The sequence below is a fragment of the Sphaerodactylus townsendi genome, linkage group LG12 (genome assembly GCF_021028975.2).
Source record: "Sphaerodactylus townsendi isolate TG3544 linkage group LG12, MPM_Stown_v2.3, whole genome shotgun sequence".
Classification (NCBI taxonomy): domain Eukaryota; kingdom Metazoa; phylum Chordata; class Lepidosauria; order Squamata; family Sphaerodactylidae; genus Sphaerodactylus; species Sphaerodactylus townsendi.
In genome coordinates this window covers 6,644,360-6,661,948 of record NC_059436.1, presented here as the reverse complement: position 1 = coordinate 6,661,948, position 17,589 = coordinate 6,644,360, and the positions used below count along the sequence as shown (strand labels likewise).

The 17,589-nt window shown below is 41.9% G+C and overlaps 1 protein-coding gene across 1 annotated transcript in view; it reads left to right on the top strand.

The window, feature by feature from the left end:
- The window catches only part of KCNU1 (potassium calcium-activated channel subfamily U member 1), a 92,160-nt gene that overhangs the window by 34,044 nt on the left and 40,527 nt on the right, over positions 1–17,589 (top strand). Inside the window, exons 21-22 of the mRNA XM_048513086.1 lie at positions 691–800; positions 5,393–5,459. Of these exons, the coding sequence (XP_048369043.1) occupies positions 691–800; positions 5,393–5,459 (177 nt within the window). The remainder of the gene's footprint in view (positions 1–690; positions 801–5,392; positions 5,460–17,589) is intronic.

The window sequence follows — 17,589 nt, the reverse complement described above, 5'->3', positions numbered from 1 at the left end:
CAATTTTCAGATTCCTCCGTTAATAAGTGTCTTCTCTGCCTTCTACATTGCCAAAGTGGATGTGTACATTGCTAAAACACTGCAAAAATGTGATATAACTGTATGCGTAATTGTAACAAACACTGCTTTTGGGCAGCGCTTTATCAAAGCATATAATCCAAGTTAACAACATTGAAAAGTGGGGAAATTGTAAATGAATGGGAGGATCTCAAAGCTATGGCAAAACATGTGTATACATTGTTTAGGCCTGCCAGTGTTGGCTCTTTAATATCACTTTGATTTCCAGCAAATTAGAGAGAAGAAGAGGAGTTTAGATGTATAACCCACAATTGTAAGGAATTTCAAAGTGGCTTACAAAATCTTTCCTTTCTCCTTCCCATAACACATACCTTGTGACTTGCCCAAGGTCACCCAGCAGGCTTCATAGGGAGGAGCAGGAAAATAAACCAGGTTCACCAGATTAGAGTCCACTGCTCATGTGGAGGAGTAAGGAATCAAACTCAGTTCTCCAGGTTACAGTTCTTAACCAATTCACCCTGCTAACTCTCTTTACCAGATGGTGTTAGTTATCTCACACTGTAGTCTGATCTGGTGCTCTCAACAAATAACCCTTTGTGCAATACTATTCATGTTGCATTCTCTTGGTTGTTCTCAGCACTGTTAACTTTATTCTCTCTTTGTGTTGCCTAGGGCTCGTTATTACTGTAAAAAGTGCCACAGTGACATCATGATTCCAGAAGATATTAGAAAATGCCATTGTTTGGAGATGACTGCACCAGTTTTACCCTCATTATCTCCTGGTAATTTCATTGTAGAACTCCGTTTCAGAGAGGTGTAGACACGTATCAGTCAGGGACCAGGCATTGGCCAGCTTTCTTCCATAGGTAGGACCTGCAGGCCTAGTAATAAGAGGGCCAGAAAGGTGGCTGTATGGTAAATTAGCACAGGTTTTCCACTGCAGGTTGTGGGAGCCCTTCCTCGTTAGATAGGGCTTCTATATTTCCAAATGGAACTTCCAAAATCTCCTCACTAGGTACATGCATTTAACAGAGCAGCCCTAAGCAGAGGTAAACCGTTCAAAGTCCATTGATATCAATGGACTTAGATGGATGCAACTCTATTCAGGATTACGCTGTTGATGTCTGTGGGAGCAATCCTAAGCAAACCTACTTAGGTCTATTCAATGAGACTGACTCCTAGCAAAGTGTTCTTCGAATTGCACTGTTTGCATCTGATTGCCTCGGAAACATAGAAGCTGAGCAAGAACAATTTGGGGTTGTTGGTTTTTTTAAAAAAAAACTTCAGACTCATTTACCTTAAATCAATGAGTATAAATTAGCCTTCACACCACTCAAAGAACCTTGGCATGCTTACAATAACAGCAGTGAAAGGCACATTTTTCCCCAGCAATTAAATGTGACAAGGGCAATAGCAAGCTTGAAAAATCTACCCTGAGGCAGGAGGAATCTTTGGTGGGCAAGGCTCTTTTTTTTTTCAACAGAAGCTGTCATCTCACAAGTTGAAAAGCATATTTTCTAGAAAACAATACTTAATGGCTGGAGTCAAAGGCTCCTTCCGCACACGCAAAATAATGTGTTTTCATACCACTTTCACAACTGTTTGCTAGTGGATTTTGCTATTCCGCACAGCTTCAAAGAGCACTGAAAGGAGTTTGAAAGTGCACTATTCTGCATATGCGGAATGAGCCAAAGCATCTATGTGTGGCAGTTGTATTCTCACAGGCTTATATTAGGGATGCTGGCCTCCAGGTGAGACTTGGGGATCTCCTGGAATTACAGCTCATCACTCCAAACCACAGAGCTCAGTTCTCCTGGAGAAAATTGATGCTTTGGAGGGTGGACTCTATGACACTGTATCTCACTGACATCAGCCTCCACCCCCAACTTCCCCAGCCTCCACCCCCAAAACTTCAGTAGTTTCCCAACCTGGTTCTGGCAGCATCTGACTCACAAAGCTTATGCTGGAATAAACCAGGTTAGTTTTAAAGGTGCCATTAGATTTCTGGTTGCCACAACAGACTAGTGCAGCTTTTCTCTTGAAAGTATTCATCAGGAAGGCGAAAGCCTCCTGCTGTGTATCATGGGGTGGAAGAGTTACCTCGCAAGTTACTTTGATTTTGAAAAAAGGAGAATTACAAATATGCCCCTATTTTTATCTAGGGGATTTTGGAGGCCTTGCTTGCAAATATAGGTTGCATGTAACATGAAGTGCTCAACAGTGTCTGAAGGATAAATTAGGCAGTTGATGGGAAGTGTGAGCTTCTTTCCAAACACTACATGTGCCTGGACTGGACAGGGCAGCATTATTTGGTAAAGTAAACCAGAATGTGCAAAGCCAAATCATAGGAACAGACAACAATACCCTTCATTTATTATCCTATTTATTACTGCTTTTGATCTTCCAGTTCTCAGAGTGAACTTTGTACATTTGGTTACATTCTAAACTATTTTTTTTAATATACCACTTTTGTGGTAATTTATACATATAATGCAGGCCATTTAGGCACATACTGTATGAATAGCAAATAATGCTGATTTATCAAAGCCCAGATAATGGCGAAAGGGTAGTACAATGAAAACGCAACTACTGGGAAAACCAAGAATCACAAACTTGATTCTCACATGGTGATTCTAAACAGAGGCTCTGGCTCATTCCGCACATGCAGAATAATGCACTTTCAAACTGCTTTCAGTGCTCTTTGAAGCTGTGCGGAATAGCAAAATCCACTTGCAAACAGTTGTGAAAGTGGTTTGAAAACGCATCATTTTGCGTGTGTGGAAGGGGCCTAAATAAGAAATTAAAAAACATCTCTGCACAACCACCACCTTGCTCTTCAGAAGTCTTAAGAAGATCCTTTTTGGCTTTCTGTGCGATTCCTGTTCTATTTTGCCCAAGCACTGTATTTTTGGTAGGGGAAATTCTAAAGTTACGTTAAGTAAGGTTAGGTTGAGTAAGTAGAATTGGTCAGCACTACAGCAGTGGGAAAGGAAAGTGAACAAACTAGTTCTTTAGGCTCTGATCCATGGTCAAGCAGCAACATTGGATTGAAATCAGTTATTTGGGTCCTTTCACATGGTGATTCCTTGGATCCATCATCACCCAAAAGGGAAACTGCAACCAAGAAATCAGAAGGAGACTAGGAAAAGCAGCCATGAAGGAGCTAGAAAAGATTCTTCAGTGTAAGGGTCTGTCACTGGCAACCAAGATCAAATTAATGCATGCCAAAGAATTCCCTATTACTATGCATGGATGTGAAAGCTAAACAGTGAAGAAAGCTGACAGGAAGAAAGTAGATTACTTTAAAATGTGGCATTGGAAAAGAGTGCTATGGATACCATGGACTGCCAAAACAAACAAACAAACAATTGGGTTCTAGATCAAATCAACCCTGAACTATCCCTAGAAGCTCAAATGGTTAAACTGAGAATGTTGTGCTTTGGTCACATGATGAGAAGAGTCATTGGAAAAAACAATAATGCTAGGGAAAGCTGAGAGCAGCAGCAGAAGAGGATTGACTCTATAAAGGAAGGATTCTATAAAGGAATCCTACATGAGAAGGATTGACTCTACAAAGGAAGTCATGGCCCTCAGCTTGAGCCAGGCTATTTACAATAGGACATTTTGGAGAATGTTGATTCATAGGGTTGCCATAGGTTGGAAGCAACCTGACAGCACTTAACAAACACAGAGACACATGACTGATATGGCTGATGCTGAACTGCTCAGTCAACACACAGGTTAATGAACAAGACTTATTCCTCCCAGATTTTTTTGAAGTGATAGGCTGCCCTTGCTACAGGAAGAATTGTTTGTCATTCAGTACCAGCTAAGCTCCCTTGTATTTTAAACTGTATGACTTGCTCTCTCTTCTGAACAGCAGATGGCAGACAAGCCCCACTGCTGATTTTGTGGCTTTGTCTCCAGTGTAGGTTGCACAAGGCTGTAGTGAAGGACAAACACATTCCAAGCAACACCTGTGGGATTTGGTCATACATTGAACTACCCGTGATTATCTTCAAAAAAACAATAACTGTGGTGTTCAAATATTATGTTTGTAGTAACAGTGTTTTTGTTACATTGTTATATTAATGTGTGTGGGAAGGTAACGTACATGAATGAATAGAAACAACTGAAACCTATAGCTTAATCAGGCATGCATAGTGCACGAGAAAATCCTGTGGAATATTACTAGAATCTTAAGTCATTGGTTCCATTTCAGATTTTTTTTGGGGGGGGGGGCTGTCTAGTTGCAGCTGACTTAAGGCAACCCTCTAAAATTTTCAAGGCAAGAGATTCAAAGGTGGTTTGCCATTGCCTGCCTTTGAGTAACAACCCTGAACTTCTTTGGTGGTCTCCCATCCAGTGGCCAACCTTGGTCAGTTTCCAGCTCTGATGAGATTGGGAAAATTGTGAAAGTATCTCTGTGAAAAACTTCAAAATATTTTGTAGAGTCATGTTGGAGAGCCTTTCCCCCACCCTTTTGAGCCTGCGAGCATTTGGGAGGGGGGGGCACAGACGCAAAATGGATGCCCCCAAAAGTGGTACCAGCCACAAACTGATTGCTGCAGCTTAACTTCAGTAATACAGTGAAGATCCATGTGTTGCAGTGGCAGCTACTTCCAAAGCAACATTTTAAAAAATCTGCACAGTCGATCAAATCTCCAATAGCCAACAAGAAGGTGAAAAGACCCACCCACTTTCTAAAAACTCTTGGTAGGCACCAGAAGAAGGTGTCCATGGACATTATGGCACCTATGAGTTAGGGCCCCTTGTATTAAATTGTATTAGTGAGTAATGTTAGCAAGTAACAGAGCCAGTTCCTATAAATAATCAACCATTCCCTTCACCAAATACTTTCCCATGCATGCAAGTTTACTTGTATGAACAATGTAATCTGATAATAACAAAACATGAGGAAATGTGATTGATCAGTTATGTGAACTGACTTTAAATCATTTGAATTTCTAAGGTTTGGGAAATAGAAATACACTTAAGGACATGCTATACCCTGTTCAGGATGAAAATGATAGGAGAGTTGTGAATTCATCCACCATTTTCTGGACTGTTTTGTTCTAGAATGCTCCTCATAGGTCCTGTTGCCTACCTAGTCCTGTCCCCAAGGCACTAGGAGTCAAACTGAGCATTCCAGAATAAAAGTGGTCCAGGAAATGGTGGATGAATTCACAAATCTCCTCTCATCTTTATCCTGAACAGGATATATTGTAAGTACCTCCTGCAGAGCAGATATCTCAGGTGGCCTTAAGGTCACCAAATGGTCTCTTGATTGGGTATATATTTTTTCAACCTTAGGATTGTTGAAATTAAATTGAGACAAGCTAGAAACAAACACCTTATTAATTATCTCTTTCAGAAAGGCCATCAACTAAACAGGAATACGTGATTGGAAGTTCAGGCTCTATAGATACACCTAGTGATAAGTAAGACAGTTTTCTTTGTTATGTAAACATCCCCTTGTCTGTTTCCTATAGAATTTGTTTGTGAGTGAAACAGAGGCAGAAAACTTTCTTCTGCCTTCAGTTTTAGACCTGAAATACTTTTTGCTCTGTCTTGTCACAAGAGCATAAGAAGTGCCCTGCTGAATTGGAGCAGTGGCCTTTCTAATCCTGTTTCATACAGTGGCAACCAATTGCCCTCATCACAAACAGGGCATAGAATAATCCAAGCATCCTTCAATAGTTGTTCTCTAGCACTAACGTTCAGAAGTTTAATTATTCTGAATGTGGAGGCTCCTGTTAGTCATCATGGCTAGTAGCCACCAATGCCCCATGCCCCATGATTCTATCTGGTTCCTTTTTAGAGATATCGGTGCTAGTGGCTATCACTTTGTTTACTGGCAATGAATTCCACAATGCAATGACTCATTGGCCCTTTCCGCACGGGCCAAAAACGGCAGCCTGGGGACGGCAAAAACGCTGTCCCCGGGGAGCCGTTCGCACAGGCGGCGCTGCTGAAATGCAGCAGCGCCGACCTGGCTCCCCTTCCCTTCCCCCAGGGCGGCGTCAGGCTGCCCTCAAAAACACCCCTTAGAACTGCAGGTTTTTGAGTAAACAGCGTGTTCCCGGCGGCGCGGTGCGAACGGCACTGCCGGGAACACGCTGTTTACCCCGTCCCTCTCCCACTTACCTCATCGCCGTCGTCGCCCTGCTGGCCTCCTAAGACCCTCCCTCACTGTCCTCCGACCCCTGGTGCGGAGCCGCCTCTCCTGTGCCGGCCTCTGCGGGGGCCTCTCGCATGCTCGCGTGCGAACGGCCCCCACCCTTCCACCGGCAGAATTCCTGCCGGTGTGAGGGCGCCCAGAGGCCCGTGCGGAAAGGGCCATTGTGTAAAGAAGTACATCCTGAATCTATTGCACATAAGGTTCATTGGGTGTTCTCACGTTCTAGTTTTATAAGACAGGGAGAAAAGTTTTTGTCTTCTGTTTGCACTGAGAATTTGCAACATCTTTAGCTTTTCCTTATAGAAGTTCTAGCCCCTAAATCATCTGTGTTGTTATCATTTGCACTTTTTTCCAGCTCTGCCATATCTTTTAATGGTTGATTGTTTTTACATTGATAACTTATTATTTTCGTTGTAAGCCTTCTTGAGTAGGACTCTGAAGAAGTGGCATAGAATAAATAAATAAAATTGTAATCAGAACTGCACACAGCATTTAAAAAGGGGATCCACCATAGATCTATACAAATGCATTATTATGCTGGCCATTTCATTTTCAATCCCTTTTTTATGAATGTCCAGCATGAGATTTGCCTTTTTCACTGCTGCCACATACTGAGTCATCATTTTCATCTAGCTGTCCACTACAACCCCAAGATATTTTTTTCTTCTTCACAGTCTCAGACAGTTCAGTCCTATCAGTATATATTTAAAGTTAGGGGGATGTTTTTCCAAGGTGTCCCCTTTGACCCTTGATTTTTCTTTTCAGCTTCCTTCTGACTAGTCTCCTGATTTTTGTAAAGTGTTTGATTTGATATCAAGAGTGACTGTTTTAGACTTCCAATTGATACAGGTCCTGATCAGGAAGGCTGAGGTCTTTGAGAATACCATTTAATTTGGAGGACAGCTCCCTGCTTTGACTCAGCCAATCTGGCCACAGAGATTCATCACATAGAAATTTTGAAACTAGACTATTGTAACACACTCTACGTGATTTCGCCCTTGATGACAATTCAGAAGCTTTAGTTGGGAATGGGCTTTGGCTTAGTGGTAGAACATCTGCTTGGCATGTCAAAGGCCCCAGGTTTGATCCACAGCATCTCTGGTTAGAAGGACCAGGCAGTATAGAATCATAGAGTTGAAAGAGACCACAAGGGCCATCAAGTCCAACTTCCTGCCATGCAGGAACACACAATCAAAGCACTTCCGACATATGTTCATCCAACCTCTGTTTAAAAACCTCCAAAGAAGGTGACTGCATCACTCTCCAAGGCAGTGAATTCCATTGTCGAACAACCCTGACATTCAGGAAGTTCTTCCTAATGTTTAGATGGAATCTCTTTTTCTGCACCTTGAATCCATTATTCTGTGTCCTAGTCTCTGAGGTAGCAGAAAACAAGCTTGCTCCCTCTTCAACATGGCATCCCTTTAACAGTAGGTCATGTGAAAGACCTCTGCTTGAGACCCTAGAGAGCTACTTCCAAACTGAGCAGGCAATATTGACCTTAATGGAACAATGTTCTGGTTCAGTAGAAGGCAGCTTATGTAGAAGGCCACTGCTTAATTACTACCAGGAGCTAGGCAGAATATGCACATTAATCTATTCTGCACTTGTTCTACTGGTTAGTGCCTGTGTAACCTCAGCTTGTGGGTTCTGAGGGGCAGTACTTGGAAGGAGTTGCAAAGAACCAAATTTAAACAAAACAGTTTACTTCTCTTTACAAATAACATTAAACATCAACATTTAACATTACAATTCAAGGGCCTGTTCAGGTTGCATTTCAAGTCCTTCTAGTTACAGTCTACTGATACTGCCAAGTCCAATTCTTCTTTGCAAGTGGGTTGGCTCCTGAAGACTCCAAGGGCTTGATGAACAGGCTTCAACATGATGAAGGTTTCCAGGAGAACTCTCACCCATTACAACCACAAAAAGAAGACCTTAACAAGGTGTTAAGGGCTTATAGAAATCAAGGTCCGAGTCTGGTAGCCTTGTCTCCTCCAACTACATGAGGTCTGCTGCCTTTCTGCTGCTCTGAGTCTCCACCCCCTTACTGGTTCAACCCATTCTGGGCATGGGGGTTACACCTGCATGATTCAATTAAAGGTGCTAGATATTTTCTGTAAAATCCTTCAAGGCCTAGGACCCACATCTGTAGAATGGCCTCACCTGATTTGCTCTGGTGTGAGATTAGCTTACCTGAGCAAAGCCTTTACTAGGGGACACTCTGCAAATGGGTATGAACAACATCTGCCCATAGCAAAACATTCTCTGTACTGGGATAACCCACCTGAAGAGGTCAGGACAGCTCTCACACATTCATCATTTTACAGAATATGAAAACAAAATTGTTCAGGAAGGTTTGTTTTTGTTTCCGTTTTAATACAAGGAATAGGGTTGAAGTTTAAAATGTCTGTGAAAAATGTTAGGCAGTTTTACTGCATTGTTTATTGTATCTATTATTTCTATTATAATGTTTCACTGCATTGTTATTAACTTTTGAAATCCACTATGAGTCCCAGCAAGAAAGAAGGGTTATAAATGAAATAAATGAATCAATGAACTGTTCCCATTCAGTGAGATAACATTTATACCAGGGCTCAAGCTGTACTGTGATCTGTTTAGCTTCTGTAGGCATTTTTAATTTACTTGTTTGTCCTTCCAATACACTGAACCATGGTGTGATACATCTGGCCGTTTCTTGTACAATTTGGAACATTTGTTCCGAGAAAAACAGGTAATGATGGCTGTACAGCTTTGTCAATTGTATCTGTGACTTAAGGGCCTATTCCACTTGGAGTTATGCATCAACCTCCATTTTAATGAATGGTAAATATCCCAGAAACATAAGCCTATAAAATGAGAATGTTTCTGGCCTACACTTAGGGGTATACATTCTTTGTCATTTCTTTTAATTTGCAAGCCTGGTCACGAAGACCATTTCCATCCTACTTGTTTTCTTTGGCAAATTTCCTGATTAATTTGTTTTGTTTATACTTTACACCATTTTTGTTTTATTATGTGCCATTTATAAACACTCAGCTCAAAACTTGCTATCAATTTCAAGGACAATACTTCTGTGGAATTTCATTAATATGGTTGGGAGAAAAACTATGGAATCTGTTCCTGCAGGTGAAGTAGCGTTAGCAACTTTGGGTAATGAATTTTCTGGAGATTTGGAGACGGAGCCTGGGGAGGCAAGGCACAGTATAATACCATAGAGTGAAACCCCCCCGCCCCAACCAGCCATGTCCTTCAGGGAATGTGATCTCTGTAGTATGGAGATCAATTGTAATTCTGAGAGATCTCCTGGCCCCACCAAAAGATCAGTAACTCTAGGAAACCAAATAAAAAATTAACTCTGGCATTGAGTTGTCACTAAATCCAGTAGCATCCCTACCTACAATCAATTTTAATGGTCTTGATGAACTACATCTCTCAACAGAGCTTTGTGTATGGACAAGGATAAATTAGGTGCAATTCCATTACCCCTCTGTTCTCAGAACCTGGGTGGAATAACCCACAAGTTGGCAAACAGATTGGGTAGTGTCTTACAGATGAAAAGGAGGAATGGAGTATGATGTAAGAGGAGGAGAATGATGTAAATTGTTTCAGGTCACCACTGGGGAAAAAGCAGAATAGAAATTAAGTAAAAAATAAGCTATGAATCCTACATAACTGAGGCTCCTTCTGCACATGCAGAATAATTCACTTTCAATCCAGGTGGTAAAATCCAGCTGCAAAGTGCATTAGAAGTGGATTGAAAGTGCATTATTCTGCACATGCAGAAGGGGCCTGAGTGCTCAAGATTTTACCAGTTGTAGTTCAAGTGCCTCTGTGCATGCATGCTACTGGTAACTATTTCGAGATCTAAAAGCTCTATTGTCCAATAAAAATATTTTAAAATTTCAAACACACAAATATTACAAAATTTATACACACAACAAGAGGAACAAACCTCTTGAATACTCTCTTTTTGTAAAGGGGGGGGGATGAGAAAACATGTGCTATTAACTTACTTGGGAATGCAAAAGTGCTATAACAGCCCAATCCAGAGGTGGAGGGACTGAATCCTCTGATGGAGGATCCTCCAATGGAGGTGGCATGGGGCTTGCACTGGCAGATTTGCCTTCCCTGGGGCACTTACTCTGGTGAAGGGCAAATCTGCTGGAGGGAGCCTCTTGTATCCTGGCTGCCTTGGTCAGGGGTGTAGCTGACACTAGTTGGCTTCCACCCAGCCTTAGTCTGCCAGAATGGTGGCACTGGGGGTTTAGGCTCATGCCTTTTGGATGGCATAAGCAGAAAAGAGGGGTTTTTTGTTTGTTTTCTGTCTCCCCATGGTGCCAAGAAGCCCTTTTGGAAAAGGTGGGACAGCACCAAAATGGTGCTGCATCCTGCCTCCAGGAGCTCTGGATTGGACTGTAAACCTACAAAGTAACCCTCATGACAAGTTTAATTAGGGTTGAGATAAATTGCATGGCAGGGGGTTGGACTTTGTGGTCTCTTCCAACTCTATGATTCTAAGATTCTAAGATAAATTGCATAGTAAATACATTTACTGTGCAATCCTAAGAACATTTGCCCAGGAGTAATCCTTATTGAATTGAGATTCCTGAGAAGGATTCTAAGTAGACCTGCTTCGAATTGCTCTCTTAGGCTTCTCTCCTCTTAAAAAAAATAAATAATCACCGTAGCACCCCAAAATGAAGACATGAAACTCCAATATATTGGGTAAACTGGATTTATGAATGGCTGCTCTGCATAACTGAACATGACCCTCCAGTTTAAAGCAGGTTACAACTTACAGGCAGCATCTGAAAGTTGGATCGATTGCAGTAGTATTTACAACCAATTGATCACAGTCAGTTACAACAAGCATCTGAAGGCTGCTAGTATGGACTGCCTCCCCATCACCTGACTTCCAACTGAGCCAGCATTCCTCCCCCACCTTCTTAATCCTTACCCACACACCATCCTGTTCAAGAGACACCATCCTGTTCTTTTCCCCTCATATAAAGCAATAACCAGGGTTTAATTAATGGCTGCTCATCCCCAAATGTGTTCCTTCTCCACCCCTTGTCACAGTCCCACAGCCAATGTACATCTGTATTGGGAAAACCTCTTTTTGTCCTCATAAGATTACCAGGTCCTGTGGGCCACTAGTAGGAGATTGGGAGTAGGCTAGAAAGCTCCTGGAAGTTTGGGGGTGGAGCCAGAAGAGGACAGGAACATCAGTGGGATGCCATGCAATAGAGTCCCCCCTGCTAAAAAAAAGCATCCGCAAAGGGACCTGCTGAGTTGCCCTGCAGGTGATGTGAGCTTGGGTGGGGGAGCAAAGCCACATGGCAGACCTTTCCTCTTTAGACTTCTCCAGGAACTGCCTCCAACAGCAGTTCCCTGCATGAGCCCACCCTGCAGTAGTGGTATCAAGCAAGCCTGGCCCATGGGGTCAGGGGGGTGCCAACCACCATGCTGGGGGGGGGCACAATTTCACTGCTTACCTTGGGTGTTTTTTGCTGCAGATATGATGCTGGTTGGACTGTGATTTGGGAGACCCATGTATGGTCATTGGGCAACCTTGGGCCAGTCACTTTCCTTCAGTCTAACCTATCTTGGTGGTGGCGGGGGATGGGAGCAAGGTGGTCAGCTGCTTTTGGTTCCAGTAGGTCTATCTGGACACTTTTTCTCTCACTAGTCTAATAAATTTAAATCAAGAAATCAGGCCAATTTGTTAAGTTCTTTCTTTAAGGCCATAATGAAAGCCAGTTTGCTTGTGTGCAGCTGCTGCGGCAACCAGCCCGTGGCCCGGGGAGCACAGCTGCCTTCAATAGCAACTCCACGCCTCTGTTTGATTGGCTGAGTTGCCATGAGCTCAGCCAACCCTGCCCATTTGAAACCCCATGCTCCCTATTCAATGTGGGTGAAGGCAAAAATGCACGTGCGCGCGCGCACACACACACACGCAACATCCATTCAGGCAGCGAATTAGGCTTGACCAAGTAAGTACACCTTTACACTTGCATATAAACGCACGCAAACACCATGCATTGTGCGGACTCCGCCAGAAAAGAAATGGTAATTAGTTTTATAGCACACTCTCCCTCCCCGTGGCCCATAACATAATTTGAAAAAAAAGGACCTTTCTCAACCTGCTGAAATATCATTATTAAAATGTGCATGAAAAGTCAATTATGCCAGAGGGAGGTATTTAAGGGAAGTGAGTTTCCATACTGTGGGATTACACATTGGGGATTACAGATATTGCTGAAATCTTTGCAGCTGTTTAACTTAAAAGAGGAAAGGATTTTCACTGTCAGATGTTCCATAGTCCTTACAAAAGTGGAGCTTACACTCTAGGGGGAGGTCATTCCTCCGCTGACCCTTAAGGCTAACCCCTGCCTACCACAGCATTTAGTAAGGCAAATTCTCCATACCTTTCAGGATTTCACCTCTTCAGTATAAAATCTAGCTAGCGCTGAGCAAATATTCTGTATTTCATTTTGTTTTATATCCATTTAATGGTTTCAGTCTTCTGCTTTTCCCTGTCGGCTTTAGATTTGTTCATGTTCTATGCCCATGTGTTCGTTTTTATATAACATTTGTATGGTATTTATTTATGGTACAATGTACTTCATTTAGACGCATGCTATATAATTGTCATTTCCAGGTCAAAACAATGGGAAATTAGAAATCATCCCTAGATCTGTTTGCATTTCACTCCATCTACAGAATCCTAGAGTTTCCATTTTTATCATAGTTGAGATTTGGAGTCATTACAGTTGTGGAGTGAAAACCTGAATTATCAGCATGTCTAACGGCCAGCAGTCAAAATCTCTTTAAAAGGTTTCTCACTGTTTTTATCTTTTCCATGCAGGAAACTCTCCCCCCCCCCCCCTTTTGCAATGCTTCTGATAGACATGCTTATCAGCGAATCAAATGCTGATGGAATCATTGCTTTTTTCACCTCCTCCTGCATTTCAAACATGCCGTTGACTTAAAGCGCCACTTGTAAATGTATCTAATTAATGTTTTTAATGTAAGTATTTATATGCAGCTTTCCTCCCCAACGAGGACCCAAAACACCTTACGGTATCTCTTCTTTTAGATCCTTAATTCATCATTCTTTTTTCACCTTGGTGGCTTTTTTCACCTTTACCTTCACTCCTTGATGTTTTTGTACAATCTCAGGAAGTTAGTTCTTAACAAAAAAAAGCAGGTGAAATGGTAACCTTAGTGCTGGCCTGTATAACTTCAGACGACATATGTAAAATCTCAAGACCTTTTTAAGAAAAAAATAATAATTTCAGAGATGTTTGAAACATATGCTCAAAACTTAGGCTGATTCCGCATGGGTCAAAAACAATGGTGTGAAAATGGTTTAAAAGGGTTTAAAACAGTGTAAAAGGCTTTATACCGTTTTCACACTGTTTTCACACCGTTGTTTTTGGCCCATGTGGAATCAGCCTTATTTTCATTGCTTTAATAACATAAAATGCATCATTTATGACTTAGCAAATAAAATTTTGTTGCTGTTGTTGTTGTTGTTGTTGTTGTTGTTGTTGTTGTTGTTGTTGTTGTTGAAATGCCTTAGTTTCTACAAGGAAAATCGCAAATATACCCAGTACATGGGAGAGAGCTGAGGAATGCTAGAAACCAGGTGGCCAAATAATCTTTATTCAGTGATGTTTTGAACCATTTTAGAGAAGTTTTTGAACCAAGTGAAGACTTTTAAAGAAGCTGACTAATGACTATTTTGTTCAAAGGCTTCTGAAAAATACCCTGTCTCAAGGAAGGGACATTCAAGTTATGTTAGTGTAATGCACTCTGTGTGGAGCTGCCTTTGAAAATGGTTTTGAAACGTCAGTTGATCCACTGAGACTATTGTTGGGTTGGTTGCAGGGATATCACCATGCTGAAAGATCTGCACTGGTTACCCATCTGTTTCTGGGGGAAAGTCAAAGTGCTGGTTCTTAGTTTTAAGACCCTAAATGGCTTGGGGGCAGGGTGCCTGAAGAATTATCTCCTCCCATACTATCCAGCCCACCAGCTAAAATCTACCTCTCAAACCCTGTTCTTTGTGCCTCTGCCTTCAGAGGTGAAGCCAGTGGTGACTAGAGACAGGATATTTTCTGTGGTGGCTTCTCACCTATGGAACGTCCTCCCTCTTGAGGCCCAGGCTAAAACCCATCTTTTTAACTCAGGATTTTAATTAGATGTTTAACGGTCTGCTCTGTTTTGCGGCTGATGTCTAATGGCTCGTGTTTTTATTATCGGCTTGTATTTATACTGTGGTTTTCAATTGCAAGCTACCTCAAGCAGGACTCTTCAGAGGCAGTATGGAAATATTACTAAATAAATAAATAAATAAATAGGTATCCTGCTACCTTTTCCTGTCATGATTTTACAAATTCATGGGCTAAAGATCAAATGGGACAGTGGTGCTTTTCACAACACCTAGGATCCTGCCAGCATCCAGAGGCAAAATCAATCTGAATTTATATTTAGAGCACTGACAAGCAGATGCTTTTTGACACCTAAGGTAACAGATCCACCTTCTCTCTGGCACCCTAATAGTGGAGGATAAGAGAGATTTTATCAGCAAAGAAATTCACAGAAACATCACTGTTAAGGAACAAATTATTATCAACTTCAGGTGCAATCAAAACTAGCTTCTGACTGTACCGGGTACCTGCTGACAGAGCAAATTGCAGAGGAATATAACTATTTCCCCTCTACTCCAGCCACTTGTGTCTCTAAGTTTTGGTCGGCTGGACAGTATGGGAGGAGATAGTCCTTCAGGAACCCTGGTGTGGTTTGTTTCTGTTCCAGTTTATTAGGATGGAAGTTGTACAGGTGGTAAATACCTGTTTGGCTCCTCACCCATCTTCCCACACCATTATTTTCAACCCCCATGTACCACTATTAATAGTGATTAATGAGCTCTCAAGACATATGACTGACAGTTAAATATTGTTAGCCCAAGCAGCTAAAACACCCTACCCTGATCACCATGTAAGGCACCACTTCGGTAAGCCTTCGCCATCCCCACCTCAACCCCATCAAAAAATGGCCTCCAGTGTACCAGCATCCCATGTTCAAAGTGTTCAAATGTCAGGGTAGGACTTTGGAGTTCTGGCTTCAACCCCGCACACACAAAGAGACCACCGTTCAACCATACAGTCCACTGAATTATCCTGGGTTAGTCACAAGCCGAGAAACGGGTTATTCAGGGCATCAAATGTTGAGAAGAGAACCATGCACGCTGCTCTCGGCTCCTTGGAGGAAAGCATAAGATAATAATCTGACAAAAGTACAAACTGGGTGCAGCAGCTCTGGCTTGGCTTAAATCCTGAGAGGTTTTTTTTAAAAAAACAAAAAACATCTGAGCATTTTAACCAAACAAAACATTCATTAAAAATGAGCTACATGAAAGAAAAAGACAGCTTTAAAAAAAGCAAATTTGTGTTCCTACTTAATTGAAACTTATCTAGCATCTGGATAATTGTTCATAAATACCTGCTGAGTTGCCAAGGTATAGTTAGGGCATGTCAGTCTTTAATAAATCTTCAGGATTTAAGATCTTATTCTTTGAAGCTACCCATCACATCCTGGTCCAAAGGCAAAAGTGAGAGGGGGGGGGAGCCGTAATTCTAAGCAGCCCCACATCTAGTTAATCTGGCAGGATGCATCAGACTCTTTATGAAGGCTGTGCAGGAGCCTGGAGAAAGGTCACTGATATTTTCGGAGTGATAAATCACGGAAGGGAAAAAAAAAAGATTTGCATTTTGGCGGTATAACATTCAGGGACGGATTAGAGAGAGAGAGGAGAATTCTTTGAAGTAATATTTCTCTACTGACTTGTTTTATTAGCTCCCTTTTAACATGTTACATTATTGCTTATAGAATTTCATTTACTTGGATTGGCAGCTTGATAAATATGTCTATTGGCGATGATTTGGATTGCTCTGGGCATTAATATTATTAAAACCTGTCACGAGGAGATGTCTGAAAGATGACTTACTGTAAAGATTACAGCAGAAAATAAATCACACAGTGGTATTTGTTACCGTTTATGGCCTCTTGGAGCCGAGTCAATCTCTTTTTATATTGCATTATTTTTCAAGTTTTTATAGCTTTACATTATATATCGCTGTCAGAAATGAACAGATGGGGTGTCAAACATGAGCTTTCTGAATAATTCCCACCCTCGGGTTATTTGTGTGAAGGACAAGTGTAAAACTGTGTTCTCTAGAAACGAGAGACAGGCAGGGTGGAGAAGGTTTCGTTACATGAAAGAAAGCTCCCCTGTATTGTCAGTTTGGACAGGGCGGTTTTAACTTCTGACCTTACCTGGCTTTTACTCCACAGCGGGGTTTCTGGGAAATTCTAGCTGCCTGCGTTCTTGCAAAAGAGGAAAATCTTAACTTGCATGTTAAAAAGGCCAGAAGGCACATCTAAGCCATTGTCACAATTGTCCTTCTGCATGAATGGCAACCCCCCACAAACAGGGCTGCGTCTCACAATACAGATAGTTCAAGAAGACATCACCAGCCATGACCCATCCATACAGGAAAAACAGCACGCTCCACTACCACCACCACCCCACACATACCTGTTTTTTGAATACGTACTAATTTTTTAAATAGCTTACCATTTTTTATAACTGCTTCCTAGCATATTTCATATTCACCCCAGTACTTTGAAACCAGTCCCTTCAGCTGTCCTTTCCATATCTTCTTGATCCGCAGCAAATGCCAAGTGATATGATTTCACTTCCTGTCATGGAAAGCTTCAGCCACCCATTTCTACTTATTAAATCTCTGTTAAAAGGACATGACTTTTTTGTTTGTTTCCGGGCAATGTTACTAAGCGGTTGGTTCACTGTAAACTGGATATCAAGCATGAAAAACTTGACTTTCAGGTTCAGGTTGATCCAGGGGACTGGAAGGCCAGCCAGTCCTCCTGCCTCACTTTGCTCTTATGTCAGAGTAAGGAAGCAGCTGGCCAGCTTCAGGTTGGGAAATACTCCGAGCCCAGTGGGGTGGAAGGATTTCAGTGGACTGTAATGCTATAGCGTCCACCTTCCAAAGTGGTCATTTTCTCCAGATCAACTGATCTCTGTTGCCTGGAATTCAGTAAGTGGGCAATTTCCAGCCACCACCTGGAGGCAGCAACCCAGGTGCAGTGTGAGCTTAAAAGAATCACCACCAATCCAAGATCACTCACTTTAATCCTTTGCTTCACTTCAGAATCAAATTCAGGACATTCAGGACAGGCAAAAAGAAAATACCTCACACAGAATTAGCTTACAGATCTCACATGCTAGGTGCTAGATTTTCCAGTTAAATGAAAGACTGGCATGAAAGCACGTAGAGGGTCATTTATCCAATGATGTT